General features: G+C 40.7%; 1 protein-coding gene across 1 annotated transcript; it reads right to left on the bottom strand.

The window, feature by feature from the left end:
• Positions 1-5,849: 5,849 nt before the first annotated feature.
• On the bottom strand, positions 5,850-15,285 carry LOC119894644 (protein shisa-6). The gene is made up of 2 exons (XM_038707310.1): positions 15,160-15,285; positions 5,850-7,539 (listed from the first exon to the last, which is right to left on the bottom strand). The coding sequence occupies exons 1-2, from the start codon at positions 15,272-15,274 to the stop codon at positions 6,911-6,913; spliced, it is 744 nt and encodes a 247-aa protein (XP_038563238.1). The 5' UTR covers positions 15,275-15,285; the 3' UTR covers positions 5,850-6,910.
• Between the last annotated feature and the right edge of the window lie 1,462 nt (positions 15,286-16,747).

Here is a 16,747-nt window from a genome sequence, read left to right as displayed (position 1 = left end):
ACTTCTGGTACAGCAGCATGGCGGCGTTGCCACATGACCATTGACTGACATATGCAGCATCACATCCTTCCTCATACATAAGCGCATGGATGGTTATGGGGGGGTCCAGGGTAGGCCGGTACCACCAGGACAAAAGCTTGGTGAAAACTTCCCTTAGAAGTATTGAGTCTAAACAAGCAAAGGTTTCACATCTTGCTACATTTGTTGATCAGTTGATCAGTCACAGTGATGCTCTGAAATTTAAGAATGTGTTTTTATTTGTTAAAAATGTGGGTCAATGACGTGACGCCTAAATTTTCTGTTCGACTGCATTTTTTCAGGCAAAAATGGGTTTAAATGCCTAAAAGGATACTGCATATTTGTAGTACCTCTCCCATGTATGTACTCACTTTAACTTTTCAAAAACCTTTACTTATTTGTTATTTTTTTGTTATTTAAAGTGTCAAAACATCATGTGCGTAGGTTCGGCCATAACTTCTGTTTTGAAAACATCTTTGATATTGATTATTATTGAGTGACTCCAACACGGCACCGTAGCTTCAGTCCTGCGTTAGCTTCTGGCTAACCTCCATCAGCGAGTCCTGCCCTGTCTTGCTCACAATTCACAACCGATTCCACCTTTAACGACAGGACTTCACTGCACCCTGTCTCTGCCCCGCTGTCATGTCCGTGGTGACGTTATTAGGTTAAGCCAACTGCTAATAGTAATATTATGTCGCTAACGTTAGCTACATGGCAGCTAAACGAGGTAGCAAACATCACGATATAACGCCAAAATAAACTCACCATAAAAACCATGCCTAGCTTACCTGTTGCATGAAGAAGTCGGTATTTGTAAAAATATTCAGATGTCCAACCACTCCGTCTTCTTCTTTCTTCAATCTTCTATCCTTGAAGTCTTCTTCTTCGTCTACTTCTTCTTCTTGTGCAATTTCCGCAGTTTTCCTTACATTCGCGGCTGATTGTACAGTGCAGTAATTTCATTGGCCAAAGGTTTCAGATTCCCGCGGTGTGTATTCGATTTCGCGGGAAGTGTATATCCTGACTTCCGGTACAAAAAGGCTGGACGATACACACCTTCACACACATACCCACTTTTTGCTACCTTACGGGCCACTTTTTAGAAATGAAAAAAAAAGCAATGGTAGCATCAGGGGAAGCTGCTGAGCTCATTTTAATTGAAATCGGAGTGGGGCCCACCATTTTGGGCCCCACTCCGATTTTGGAACTCCTTAGGTGGATGTGCTCCCACCGATGGGAACCCACACCGACGCAAATGTTAGTACACACACACACACACACACACACACACACACACACACACACACACACACACACACTCTAAAGTACGCTCTGTCACTGCACTGCCCTTCTACACAAATAAAATCCAAGATTTCATCCAGCCTATTAGGGTAAATCTAATGGATTTCCTTATTTACTATTTTTGATTTAGCTTCTTTCCGTTACGGTTTCTAGCGCTGTACAACGCTACTGCCCCTCAACTCACTCCCCACCCCTCTCTCTCCACTGTGTGCACGGACAAGTAGCATGTGTCGTGGCAGAAAATTGTTTCTGTGAGATTGTTTAGTGTTTTCCCCCTCTTGCTGTTCCTCTCCTGACCTTGAATGAACATTCCCCAAAACATAGAAACCTAGACTGTGTAAATGATTATGCATCCCTTCGCTCAGGCCCAGACGCCCGAAGCTGCCCTTGGCAGCAGGTCTCTGGACCAGCTGTATGTGTGTTATTGTACTTCTCTGTTTGTTCTCTTTCATTAATAAATTATTCAAAGACAACGGTTTGTTGTTAATCAATTATTTGTTCAATCCTTCACCAGCAATATACAATTTCCATGACAGCATGCACATAACTCAGAAGAGAGCTCGTGATTAGGTTTGACAGTTCACATTACTGTTTAAATGTGGCCCATATCATACTCCAGTGTGAACTCTCCGCAGCCTGAATGTGACCCGCATGCACAGAAGAACAACACAACGTCACACGCAACACGCTGTTGCAGGCTACAGCAGTAAACCAGGAGCAACAGAATTTAGCTCCAGTTAGCTCACGGGAGACTCCCGTTTTTCTTGGTCCTCTCACGGGTCACATTTTTCCCGAATTATGACAAGTGTTCACAACTTTCTGTTCATTTCATTAAGGTTTCTGCAACGCAACTGCCCCACAACTCTGTCCCCCTCTCTCTCTGGTCCACTTGGACAAATGGCATGCTCATAACTCAGATGAGATCTCGCGGTCCGGTGGATTTCAAGTGGGAGAAATGGAATTTGAGCAGATGATGGCAAGGTAGAGAAGAAAGTTCAAATCTGAACTGGAAAAGATCAGATTGCATGTGACTTGGGGTGTTCACACTGTTATAAGTTGATCTGATCTGAGTCACATATGAGTGAAAAATTGATTTTGGTCATATTGGCCTGCAGTCTGAATGTAGCCATACTCACTCCCGACCCATCACACATGGGCGCTTGCTCAAGACCCCTTGGCGTCGTTTAATGCCCTGGATAACCCCGTTTTTCAAAGTTTAGGGCTCCAAGGTCAAGTTCGAAATGGTTAGCAACAATAAATATGCAATGTCCGGTTAATTTCCAGACAGGATGACTTTTAAAACAATGCATAAGCAAAGGCTGGGATGACTTACAAAATAAAATATTAATGTTGCAAAAGTCTCCATTTTGAAACAGCACATTGTTAAAGTTGTGAAACAGTGCAATTTGGTTAGATTTAGTACCAAAAGTACTTGGTTAGGGTTTGGAAATGATCAAGGTTTGGGTTAAAATAACTATGTACATTAGGCTACTTAAATTACATGTTAACTAACGTTACTTGCATAACTTAAGCTATTTACGTAACTTAATAAAAAAACACTTAATGTTCACTTTTTGTTTCACACAGGAAATGAACAGTGGTCTCCAGCGGTTGAAAGTCCAGTTTCTGGCGCTCTATCCACCCCAACCGCCTCCTTACTTTGTGTTTTCTGTTAAATATCATTCAGCTACCTTTACCATTTTAGTGCGTTACAAACTGGCGCCGACGGGTCTTGACCATGAGTGCATGTGCTGCAGTCAACAGTAGAATTTCATTTTGCAAGTGCTTTAATATTATTGCTTCTATTGTACTTTTACTGAGGAACTGTTCAAAGTTTACCTCATACAGTATCTTTAGGCTTCTAACAAAACTCCCATTTGAAATGTATCAGTTCAGTTGATGGAAAAAGTGTATAAGGAAGTGTAACGTTAAAATGTCAGCCCACCTTCAGGATTTATGACTCAAAACTGAACCACATCATTTTTACAGGTGCATTATTTGGCACATTACATGGGAAAGTCACTGAGTAATGTGTTAGTCACTCTGAGATGAAGAATAATGCCGATAGCTAGCTAGCTAGGGCTGCTGCTAATGTGTCATAGTGTCATAGGGTATAGCCAGAAACATATGCCATTTAGCCTCTATATTTATATCTACTGTACAGGACTTTGCCATTTTAAAGATAATCAGTACATGCCAGCTGAGATAATTAGGTCTTACCAGGTCTGTAGTCAGCTTGTTTTTCAGAAAGACCTCTTCAGGGTCACAATCTGTCTCTGTATTTTGAGAACAATGTTGCTCTAATGTCACTATAATTTATCCTGGTAACAGTAATTTTTGACAGCTCCTGAACTCGTTTTATTTTACTTTAACTTGCTTATGTGGCACTATAACATACTGTATCTTAAACAGGCTAATAGTGACTTAGCTAGATGACTTGACTGACTTCTTAGGCAAAAAAACACAAACATTAGCTCAAACCCTAGCTACCACCACCACCTACTGTTAGCTGAACATGAATCCCCATAACGAGTTCCATTGTCACACTGATCACTAAGAAAGTTTCTAGTGGTAAGAGCTTCAAACTGAATAAACTTGTTGTCTGTTTCTGCTAATACTTACTACTAATATGAAAGACTGATTAAATTGATGTATACAACACACATGATGTGCTTTAATAGTTTGTAAACAAACAGAAAATGCACAAGAACAGTCATGTTTTGTTGTTTTGAAGCCTTTAAATTAGTCTCCAGTTATTTGTGCACTTACACAGACAACTTTTTCATTCGTACCACATTTAGCTGTATTATATAAAAAAAAAAAAAAAAACTCCTGATTACGAAAGACAACAGTCCTAAATGAAAAGGACAACAAAGCCTTTATGGTAGCAAATAAAACTCACAACATTTTAAAAAGAGTATGTGGGTAGAGAGTTATGCTGCATGAATAGGAAATATTGCACATAGATAAAAAGGCTCTTGGGATGACATCATTATTAATTAAGTGAAAAGAAGGAGCAGACGTTTGTGAAGATTAGTTGAGCGAGGTGGAAGGGTACAGATATCTGTCTGAAGCAGTCTACTGAACAATTAACACCTCCCACACCCATAGCTATCAACTTCATTACTTGCAAGCACTCTCCAAGAAAAGAAAAAAAATATCATCATACGTACAAAAACAATGATTTTGTAAAAAAAAAAAAAAAAAAAAAAAGACAATCTCTAATTGACATCATTTAATACAGAACAGGCATTTAAAAAACGGAAGTAGCAAGTATCAATTTTGAATGAACAAATTTTGTTGAGCTCATTTGGCCAACTTTCCACATCCCTACAAGGTCATCAATCATTAATTCATTGGAAAAAAAAATCTGACAGAAAACTTAAGAAAAAACATGCAACAAGACATGAACGTGTTTCAACATACTATGAATTTATCATTGCTTTCCTTCCATTGAAAAAAGATGCTGCCAATCACAAATAACATTGTACTGAAGTCTTTATATACAGTAGCATACAACTCAATTATCTGATAATAGAAATAGCAATGTTCATGATTTTTTTACCTGTACAATAAGGTCAAGTTGTAATCTGATGAATGTTATCACTAAGAGATACAATTTTATAATTCTTGACATTTTGGGAATGGGCAGTGCATGTTTTCGGAAATGTCTGAAAATGTTCATACCGAAGACTGTTTTCGACCCTCAAGCTGTTGGACGATAAACATACATATTGCAAAGGCCTCTGGACTCTTCAGTAGAAGTCTTCACCGGTCAAAAAATTTGGACATGATTGGAAATGGACCTGTTTAAATGTCAACCAAACTCACCCATCTACCAGACAAAAAAACCTAAGTCTTAATTGTCTGGACATGGGACATCATTTTCATAATGTGGGGAATCAATTGTCATGACTTGGGACTTAAAACCAACTTGTAACTTTCACTACAGTATGAGACATTTTGGACAAACAGATCTGACACCCAGTCCAACTCTGGTACTGGTCTGTGTCTTGATCACTAGGAACCAAGTGAACTCATGAAGACCTCTATTCTCCAGTACATCTGACTGAACAGCTGAAAACAAAAGCACTGTATACTTATAAGCCCATAGACATTAAACAAAGCTAATTCAGGTAATGTGATTAGAATAACAAATTGCCACTAGAAATACCTTCTAGCATGTACTGATCGCTTTCCTTTTAAAGTTTGAGGCTCTCTCAATTGAATTTAATCTTTGAGGTATATGCACTGTATCTATCTTGTACAGGTTTTTACTGCTGGTAAAGTATAATCAATAATATTACACAAAAAGCTAAGACAACGAGAAATGTGACAAAAGCATGATTGTTCAATTAAGAGCACATGGGATTCCATACAATAAGGCATTGCTTTAATGAAAACATCTGGACAGACAGTTCACAGTTTAATTGAATTAAGTTGATGGACTAGCGATCATGACGTCCTTTTTAGTACTGATTGTTTCAGTCAACACATCGACGCAAAACCCGACCTATTCGCTCCTCAGCTCCAACACAGAGTACCTGATATGTAGAGATGGAAGCAGCCGGCCAATCACTACCTAAGCAGGGTGGGTGGGGGAGGGTCATCGTTGTGGACGACAAAGCAAGGAAATGTATTAACAGAAATTTGGCTAACTCTAACAACCATCAGGTTCCATTTTCACCTGTGGATTTACATCTGCACACTGAAGCTGCCAATTAACAGTGGTGAAAGGTTGTTTCGTACACAATCATTCTATGCTACAAGCACAGTTAAAAAAGAGAAAAATATACCCCATATACATATTACATCCACATATTTTGCAGACATCTGTGGAAATAATATTAATTTGGGATCTTTGCCTTATCTAAAATTATTAATTGGGAATCCGTGATAGATTCCAGGTGGAAAGAAAAACAAAACATAATAGCCAAAGGGCCAGCTTTCTTGTTTTAATGCTGCTAATATAGCCTATTTACACTTATCTATTATATGCAACAGAAATAACCTCTGTTTTCACTAAGAAGCTGATATGTTCTGGCCTTTTTCCAAAGAAGAAGAGTTAAATAAACCAAACAAAAAAAGGGAATTCATTAATTGTGCTTTTTAACCCATAAATCCACTTCATCGTTGAAATGGGACAATTTTAAGAGGCACCACTTTAAGTGCTTACATCAGTCAATGAGAATCTCTAAAGCTATAACAAGGACTGAAAATACAAATAGTAAATATAGTATATTTATATATTTATAAAGTTGATACAATTCCCTTCCAGTCTCATGTCCAATTTAAAAAATAGTTTCTTCTTGCTGTCAAACGTCTAACATGAAGGATCCCTCTTTGTGTCAACGCGCAAAGCCCTTATGATGCTCTAAGAGAGAAGTGTCTTTGCCGGGGTTGCTTCTAGTTTCCCAAAATCTGGATGACACAGGAAGCTTGTGCTAAAAAGCAGGAAGAGTTTTAATGTAGGAGGTTGTTTAAATAAGAGGACAGAACACCTCTGCTTAGGAGACTTGCTGATATGAGCGATTTCTTTTGACGTCATTGGTGTGTCTCAGAAACCCTTCAGCTGACCATTCTGCGGTTAAACAGTTACCTCGTTCTTACTGGCAGTGCGGTATGTGTGGTGGTGGCCGGGAATGTACTGTAGATGGTCCACCGTGTGTGTTCGTCGTGAGGCAAACGCCTGCCTCTTTGACGTGCTCGCTTGATGGTTGACCGTCAGCGTGTTGTAGGAGTCGTTAGAGGCACTGGGTTGAGAGTGCATCTTGGTCATCTTGTGGCGGTCCATGACAGGCGTGATTGGCAGCAGCATGTCGGCGTGAGACATTGCCCGTGCCATCGCCTTCTCCCGGAACTTGTCACGCCTCATCGCCGGGGACAGCAAGGGATCCTGGGAGTGGAGGCGGTCGGCTGACAGTAGCTGCTCGTCTGACAGGTGGCGACTGCTGCTGTATGCAGCGGCCGCCATGACACCATACGAAGATAAGCCGTAATCTCCTCGACGCGGTGTCCTGGGAGGAGACAGGACATGGTCCTGGGACATGGCCCTCTGGACTCGGCGGGGACGCTGCCGCTGCTGATGCTGATGCTGCTGGTGTTGCTGATGCTGCTGGGGATCTGCATTCAGCTTCACCATGTGGGTTGGTCCCCGGCCACCAAAATCAGGATGATGATGCTTCCTCGTGTAGTACTCATCTACATCCTTATCACCTGAGGAGTAAGAAGACAAACGTAATCAGAGAGAGACAATATTGAGTATTGGGATTTTGTTGTAACAACTCTTTTAGAATGGGTTTTCTACTCTGCCGTGATTCCCACATTTCCTAGAATGCCATTTAAGTACACTCACAACTGTACTGACAGAATACATTCTGATGGACACTTGGTGAACCATGGGTCCATTTCACTAAATATGCAACATATGCAAGTTGCAATTATCAGCATAAGATAATTTCCTTTCCTGTAATTTCTGACAAATTTCTCTAATCAAAACAAATACAATTCTTGCAAGGAATGCGTGTGCATGCAAGAGCCCTGTAGGACTTCCAAATTTATATGCAATTTTCAACTACCAATGTGTGAAAATGATTTGAAATCTGAGTGTAAGCAGTGCTCGCAAATCACTTTCTTGCAGCAGGCCTTCAGACCACTGGAAGGTTTTGGACAGATTTTTTTTAATGCTCTGTTTAAACACCCTCCCCCAGATGAGGGTAAAGAGTAGAAAACTCAGAAGTTCACTACTTCTTTTTCCTTTCCCTGTTTCTGGTCGCACACACATTCTTTAAAGCTTTCAGAAAAGATCTCCAGCCAACCTCACGACTTGATACCCAGCTGGGGGGAGGCAGCTCATTGGGCACAACACTCATTGGGCACAACACAAGTTTCCCCTTGTACATGTGGTTGTGTGGACTCAGACAACATCAAAATCTAACAAACATACTGACTGAACAAGAGTGGTTAAAAAAGCATTAGGGAGTAAAATGAGACAAATTTTTCTCCATTATATCTGTCCTACACCTTCTGGCTGCTGTTGAAGGGATGAAGTGATGATGATTATCAACACAGTAGTTGGAGAACTGTTTTGAACTGTTTTCTCCTTTTCCTGCATGAAAACGGAACAACACCAGACTCTCATCAGTGTAGTTGTCCTTCAGTGTGGCCCATCAGTATGCCACAATAACAGTTCACAAGCTGGTTGTGCCGGGCAACCAGTCGTTTAATTCCTCTGCCAGAAAGCAGGTCAGTCTTTTCGCTAGGTGCACTCATGCTCCTAACAGTAAAGTCATTTACAGCTGTATTAACCACAGACCACAGGCAATCAGCTCTCAGCAGACTTGTTCATGGAAACGCTTGCACACAGGGGGATGCTACCAGTTGAGGCTGAGGGGCTGTTACCTTTGCAGTAGTTAATTATTGCAGAACAAAGAGGTCGAACGGTCGTTTTAGGACCATACCACGCTTGACCGAGTGGTGGAGAAGAGAGATGATGGGAATTGTTTGTCTGGATGCTCGGCTCTCTGGGAGAGATGTCATGCCTGGATGCAGAAGGTCACCTTATTGTCCCTCCATGAGGGGTTTCATGTCCACTGCTCTGTGCATTCCTAATGAAAGAGGCCCAACTTTGGCCTGTGGCGATGTGCTTCAGCATTTTTCCCTGAAGGGTGGGTTTAGATGTGACATTATGGCAGAAAATGTCAACCAGAGGCTACAAGTATACAGACAATCAAAAAGACGCAGCTAGTAGCTCCATTAATAGGTCAAATTCAAGTATCCAGTAGTTCTGTTGTGATTATAGACTAAAGTTTTAATGTGGCAGGGATAAGTTTTAATGTGGCAGGGATTTTTTTATGTCCTGCTATAACAATGAGAATCCATACATGAATACTCAAATAAATGGCGAGTGTTAGATGATAGCCAGTGATGTTGCTGACAGGAACAAATAAAGACCAAGTCAAGAACTATGGTGATTGTGACTCAAGTAAATACTAAACACACGCCCCTCTTACTGTAACAGAAATACTGTTACCATTCATTACCATTCGCTTCCTTTAAAAAACATTTAAGTTACTGTCAATAAAACTGCAAATGTTTCAAATTAATAGCTTAGTGAAGTTTGTACATCCACTGCATTTTCTTCAAAATAAAAGCTTAACAGGAAAGGGAAGGATTATGCTTATTGTGCTGCTGCAAGTCTTTTCATGTAAAAGAGCCACCTCAAAAATGCCAACTACAAATGCATTTCTTCCCCTGGAACTTCCATTCGATTTAAGACTTGCCTTTTATGAGCGCACACTTGTTACACTGTTTACACTTTAAGTGAGTGAAATGATTTAAAAGGGGCAATGCATATAATCTCTACGGCTCTGATAAAATGCAACACTTTACAATTAACATGATTGCGAGAGGCTAAAGGGTCCCAAATGTGGAGTGGAGCTACAAACACAGGAAATTGCTAACAACGGCTAATTAAACCCCAGCTCCCACTCTGCTAGATTAGATTCAATACAGCCAGTGTATTTATGTGACAGCTATTGATCACAGAAGCCCGTAATCATATAATGCACTGATACTCGTGAAACTGGTGGAACATCAATTATAAAGTGATCTTTAGAGAGGTTCCGAGCAGGAGAGGAGAAATTAAAGGAGGAAATGCAGCAATATCCTTTGAGTTTTTTCTTTTCTGGAAGATTTAGGATGGCATGTTTGTTCTAAAAGGTGTTTTGATCCCTTTTAGGGTGATTGTGGTGAAAGAAACAGAGCCAAACAAGATTTGTTTCTCCTCCTTTTTGTGGCCTCCTTGAAGGAGCTGAGCAGGTTACTTTAGGGCAGCGTCCTCAATCTCTGCCTCGATGACATCACTGAAGGATGTGCAAGATGGAAGAGGAATCACACACACAGACAGACGTGCACACACACACACACACACACGCACACAGACAGACACACACGTCATTTAAAATTGCAAATAAACCACACTAATTTAATTTTGTCATCGTCTCTCCGGATGGTTTAATTAAAATAGCAACTAATCACATTACTTTTAGGCTTGTTTCCAAAGACCTCACTCATGCTTGAACCTACAATTAATTTTTTTGTCTTTGAGTGGAAGGGCTTTCTTCAAGGGACTTTGCTTGCTTGTTTGACAAATTCTGGAGGGCTCCTGTCTCAAATTCGAAAAGCGCTTTGTAGTTCAGCGTGATTCATCTCTGCGATTTTCTGTGTGTACAAGGCTCCAGCGAGATAAGAGCAAAGCCTCGAGTTGATAAGGGAGAGAAAAGGCAAACGTATAAAAGAATTTTGAGTGCACTGAAAGGAGATTGCACCCATGCATGTTTTTCTATTGCGTAATAGAAAAACATGCCACCAGAAATGGACTGATGACACATTTAAATGACTTTCTCTCAGTGTATCTTCTCTTAAGGTGAATGGTGCATTCCCATGTGTTTTGTACCAATGCATAACAATGCGAAAATCTGCTGTGCATTGAATTCATTCCTGCAAAAAATGCTTTGAAGAAAACGTACAGCATAAATACTCTGTATAGGGATAAAGGGCTCTGCAATGTTTTCACTGGCACTTCAGAGTAAACCCAGAATAGCTTGTTGAGGCTAAAGGCTAAATGTTTCTAGAAAGATTTACTGTCAACAAATGTTTACACTGTATACTTGAATCACTCGATTGGCATCCTAGTTATATATTGAGCTATGTGTACACTTTCTTGGATGGATAGATGAATGTGTTTTGTTACCATTTACTGTGGTGTTGCTGTGGTGTTAAACTGCAGACACACTGATCTTATTCAATGTCTGTTTACTTGAGTGCAAGAAAAGAAATCTGAAAGAAGAGACAGAAGACTGGGAGAAATATCTGCCCTTCGTTTAGTTCACCAATTTAAAAGGAATTTTCGCGCTCAGTTGAGAGAAAACGTCCCTATTTGAGGATCTCATCACTCTCATTCAAAATTTGAAGCTCATCTGAAAGTGGTTCATCTCAAAAGCTGACGCATGAAAAATGGATACGTCTCAAGTGGAGGATCTGAAGTGTAAGTAGTCAACTAAAAATAATATTTTTGTTCCTGGTACTTTAAAGATTCTGTTTGAACCACGTTTGCAAAATCATCTAGAGCTGTACATCAGCTGGAGGAGAGATAAATACACCGCAAGTTCTGCTTTTGATACATCTTGGTATTATCTGACAGAACAGAACATTCAGGTAAAAGATTTGGCATTGGTGTTGATTCAGAATTAACACTATCTGTGTTTTCACTCCATTATACTGCAAACCAGGATACAGGATACATCAGGCCTACGGCATCTATTAACCATCTACAAGCTGCTTTTTACTAACTTCAGTCCTCATTTTACCAATTAAATCTAATCTTGAATATCCCAAAAACGAATTTATTTTTTCTAAATCATGCCCATTCTGTACCAAAGGAAGGTTACCCTTCATACAACACTTCATGCAAATACCTTGCCAAAATGACAAATTGCATTTCTTCACTTACGACATTCACTCCAGGGTCAAATGACTCTACAGTATTCCCGGGTATTTATGGGTTCCAGCTCCGATCGTCAGTGATGACAACATGACGCCCGGATGGACACGCCAATATTCGCCCCTTTTCTGCCATGGCTCTTTTATCCGTTTCTATCTGAGGATGTCTATAAACATCTCATCCATTTGTTTCTGTAGTATTTGCCTGTGACTTTATACCCGCCCTGCGTTGTCTTTCAAGGCATACAAACATCATAATAATCGTTTCAGATTAACACTTTGTTTCAACTGCAAAATTTACAACCATGGCAATTCTTGTCCATACAGATACTCTAATCATCTCAATTCCTTTTCTGCTCTTGCTCCTTATTCACTGGCACAAGTTTATTGTTTCTTTCCATTCTCTGAGCAGCCTCAGCGTATGATAATGCTTTTCCTGCTCCGATCTTTTTCGATTCTATTCCCTTAATTCTTTTTGAACACTGTGCTGACCCCCGTACAGTGATTTCCCCCGCAGTGCATTGCACTTTGCTTGCTCCTTCTCTTCTTTGCACTCCTCCACATGGCAGTTATTCTTGCCACATCTTATGGCTCCTATACAAACTGCAGCAACATATTCATATTCCTGACAGCAGAAACATCTGAGACGAGCTCTCTGATTTGGCCTCACCCTGTAACTAGTGATGTGTGGATTGATCCTAATGTATCTATTTCTGATACCAACGTTTCCTGCTCCAGGATTGATACTCATATAAAAGGATCCATGTATAAACTCAGTAATTTGGAGTGAGTGTGTGTTTTATCATAGGTATCTTACTGTCACCAGGATGGTCTAACTACTAGGATGATAGGAACTACTTTTCCTTCCGCCTGTCAAAGTCATGCTTGCGCTACGGCTCTGTGATGTGAAGTGAGCCACTGCAGCCCTTTACATTTCCCGAGATTGAATACTTACTCTGGCTGACTGTAAAAACAGTTACGTCTGGCTGTGTTGTAGCTTTGAAGGTAATATTGACGCTGTGTGCGATGTGTGTGCAAAGACAGTGAAATACTTTGGCAACACCACAAACTTCGCTAAACATCTGAGATTAAGTCAAAATAATAGGATGATGTTATGAAGCAGCAGTTCTGAGCAGGATATTTTCATTATAATTAAAGAATATGACAGTAGTTTGATGTCTTGTTAATTATGCAGCTATTATTTTGTATTGGTAAGGCTACAGCCTACTCCTTATTTCTCTCATAAATACAGAAAAGGGAGAGGGAGGTCACATTAAACAAGATACATTAAAAAAGTATCGGTATCGGCAATACCAGCCTGGGTATTACTTGGTATTGGATCGTATAGGAAATAAGTGGTATCGCACATCACTACCTGTAACACACACAATCAAGAAATACCCTTTCTGGTAATCCCCCCCCCCCCCTTAAAGGTCAAACACACCGGATGACTTTCCTCCTTCTCCCCTTTTCCGAATCTTCTTGCATCACACACATCTTCAATATACCAAAATTACTCTACCTCCACAGACAATGACACGCCACTTACCACTCCTTTCTTTTTTATTTCTGATCTGAGTGGGAAGCAAGTCTAACTACTATACTCTCCAAATACATGAATCTTCAGGGCTTTATCTCTCTGACGCTTTGACACACACTCAATGATAACCACCCCGCTTCTTGTTCCTGACCGACCGTACATCTCCAAGTTTTCCTCCTACAAACTTCCGTTTGTGTCACAGCTACCATCAACAACGTCTCCTCTTTCTTCTTATGACTAGAATCGCTTAAAAGATTCTTCTTCTTCCTTTTGTTCAATTTATTTTCAAATCAACTTGTGTCCTTGTTTCCTATTTTGCTCTCCAATTCCTCCACTACCTCCATTTTCTCCACCTGCCACCTATCTTTCACTGGCCTTGATGCTGCTTTCTACTGTTTACTAACCCTGTTTTCCGGCATGGTTGTGACGTCAAGCGTGACACATCAGAGAAAAACAGAAAAGGCAAACCTTACTAACAATGTGAAAGGAGTCTCTCGCCTGTTGTTAGCGGGTATAGCTGTGTTTAAAAACCTGCATATATGCAATTGTGATGTAAAAAAAGTATGTGTTTTCACACATGGAAGAAAAAAACCAAGAGAAGTAAACATGAAGTCATATGGACTGACAGGAGACGCAATGAATTCACTGATTGATGATGATATCATCCTGCAGCACTACAGTATATGGATCCATGTGGACGTTTTTTGTGGAAATGTGGAAATTTTTCTTATCATATGGTAGTTATGAGCATTGCAACTGCAATTTGGCTTTTAGTATATGAATAATAGCAATAGGATAAAAAAAGAGAAAGTATTACACTGGGGGGGTAGTTTGATAGTTACTGTGTAGTCACAAACACAAGAAAACTGGTCTAACTCTTTGTAACTCAGGGAAAACCTTTGCATTCATATAGTGATGTCGTACATGCAGTACATGTTATGGTTTAGGTTTTGATTCATGCTTAAATCACACATCCAATATCCTGAAATCCTGCGGTTGGTCTATTTTGTGGTGTCAGTAAAGTTGTTTGGTAAAGGTTATGTGTGAGAGGACCCTCAGTCTTGTAACCAGAGTACCATGCTGGATCACAAACTCACCACTGTATTGGTAAATGTCCTACCTCCATATAATGCTGTCCCCTGTATACAGATAATCTTCATTGTCGGAAAGTCTGTTCTGAACTTTGTTTTGGAGTAATTTTCAACATAAACTTAAACTGGAAACACTGACTTCCTATCAGGCATTCAAAAGCCACATTCAAAACATGTTTTAAAATGTCACAGCGAAGATAATGAACTGTAGCATTGCTGAGATATTAAAGCGCCATCTTGTTGGCCTATAGAAGTCATTCAGCTGCAAAAAAAATGTCTCTTTTAATATGTCATTAAGAGACATTAGCAACATGACATGGGCTGCAGATGGAGCCAAATTACACGCCAATTAGATGTCAGTCCATGGGCCGATAGATGAGTCGATGGGAATGCGTATGGAGGTTCTAGCGCGTTGTCATGCATTTTAAGAAGTTTATATCCCTAAAAAGGTGAAAAAGTGAGAGGACTATCTGCATGATGAGCCACTAAACATCTGGAGATACTTATCATGATACATGTCTCTGTAATGGACATTTAGATGTTTCATCAGGCCAGACGTGCTGAATGTGGCGACCCTTTAATGCACAGGGCATGAGGGTGACGTCATTCCCTGTCTTTTTTTAGTGCATCAGGCAGACCAAGGCGACCAAGGACAAATGAAGGACCACCTACTTAATCTGTGGAGGGAGGAGGAGTATTTACTTAAGTCAGACTTGAGGGCCAGCTCGTAGGAGGGCGGCAGATGGCTGAGGTTCTGGAAGGATCTGGAGAGGGACAGGTCGTAGGGCTCCGTGGCTGAGGTCAGGATGTTGTTCATCCGCTGGGGTCTCTCTACAGGGGACAGGGAAGGAAGCGGTGCGGTGCAGTCAGTGTGAAGTGACAGTCAAAGAGATGGGAAATACACTGGGAGTCTTTACTGGAGGAGAGAAAGGGAGGCAGAAAGGCAGATAAAGAAGGCAAGGTGTGATGTAGTGGGAAGTGTGGATAGGGAAAGATTTTGGGTGACCTGTTGACCCTTTGTTGGAGATTATGGAGGTCTAAAGTGGCTAAAAAAGGCTGGTTGCATTTTGAGATGTAAAACAGATTTTTCTTAACCCTTTTTCTCCGAAATGAATGAAAGCTTTTGGGGGTTTTAAAGTCATGGCTGCAGGCAGGGAGCCACATACCCATACCATCTGCACTGTCATCTAAAGGTGTGTTCAGATCAAATGTGAAGTGAATGTCCAATGCACTGACCGAACAGATGCTTGATTAAGCTGTAGCTAGTTAGTTGAGAATGACTTTGTATATTACGTGCTATGACTAATTCAAATACTTGTTGTTCACATAGCTGTTTTCTTTAATAACCTTCTTGGATAAATATTGGTTATATCCATGTTCAGTTGCAATGCCCAACACTAGGTGTGCATGTTGGCCCCTTTGCAAACCTCTGCAACCTACAGTTACTTATAGCACTCTGCTCTGCAGAGACATTAATGTGTATGTTCTCAGAAGTAAAATTTGGTGTCAGTCTGAGCACACTTTAAGGAATAGGCCATTTTGTGCACCAACATCCACCAGGAGGCATCTGTGAATAACAGAGCCATGTCAACAACATGTAGGTGATACAGGGGTCTTTTTGGATACACTATATACAAAAAAGTTAAAAGAAGAAATAATACACTGGGATAAAGTGATTAAAAAGGCAATCTACAGTAAACTTACTGAATTTTGAAGGGAGTCTGGTATTTCAAGGGCATTTTAAGATTATTGTGTACTGAATGTTGATGAGTTGTGGCATCAATAAAATGTACAAATCTGTGCTTCTTTGCCTTCTCACATTTTGAGCCAAATGAAAACTGCATCTGCGTCTAAGCAGCTCAAGTGACACTTGGTTCATTGTGAAAGGCCTTTAGCAGTTCTGTTTCTGGTATCAGTGATGTGTGTGGCACCATTACGGCTCCCTGCACTGTGCGGAGCTCCTGTGGCTTCAGTATTTGGGACGCCCAGTCATGGGTCAGGTGGCGCAGCGGGTGGGGAGGGCTGGGATACGGGGAGGGACTCTGGTGCTGGATTTAAAAATAGGACGGGGCAACTACTGCAGCAAGGAGGACAGGGACACACAACACCAAGGAGCATATGGTGTAGAAGGGAGACATTCACTGAGTTGAAAAAAGAGAGTGTTGGCGTGTGTGTGTGTGTGTGGGAGGAAGATAGAGCCGGTTAGTTGGAGTGAAACAGGAAAAATAATGCGTGAAGAAAAGATTTTGAGATTGGGCTAAAGGTCATGGATTGTAATGCAGCGGCATGA

The sequence above is a fragment of the Micropterus salmoides genome, unplaced genomic scaffold (assembly GCF_014851395.1).
Source record: "Micropterus salmoides isolate LMB-PRFRI ecotype aquatic unplaced genomic scaffold, ASM1485139v1 Ms_hic_scaffold_10, whole genome shotgun sequence".
Lineage (NCBI taxonomy): Eukaryota > Metazoa > Chordata > Actinopteri > Centrarchiformes > Centrarchidae > Micropterus > Micropterus salmoides.
This window is presented reverse-complemented; position numbering and strand designations above follow the sequence as displayed.

What these genes read in the sequence shown, in the direction of transcription:
- LOC119894644 (XM_038707310.1), bottom strand. Translation starts at nt 15,274, where the DNA reads ATGAACAACATCCTGACCTCAGCCACGGAGCCCTACGACCTGTCCCTC. An exon ending in GGCCCTCAAGTCTGACTTAA is followed by an intron (nt 7,540 to 15,159) that starts GTAAATACTCCT and finishes CTTACTCCTCAG; the next exon opens with GTGATAAGGATGTAGATGAG.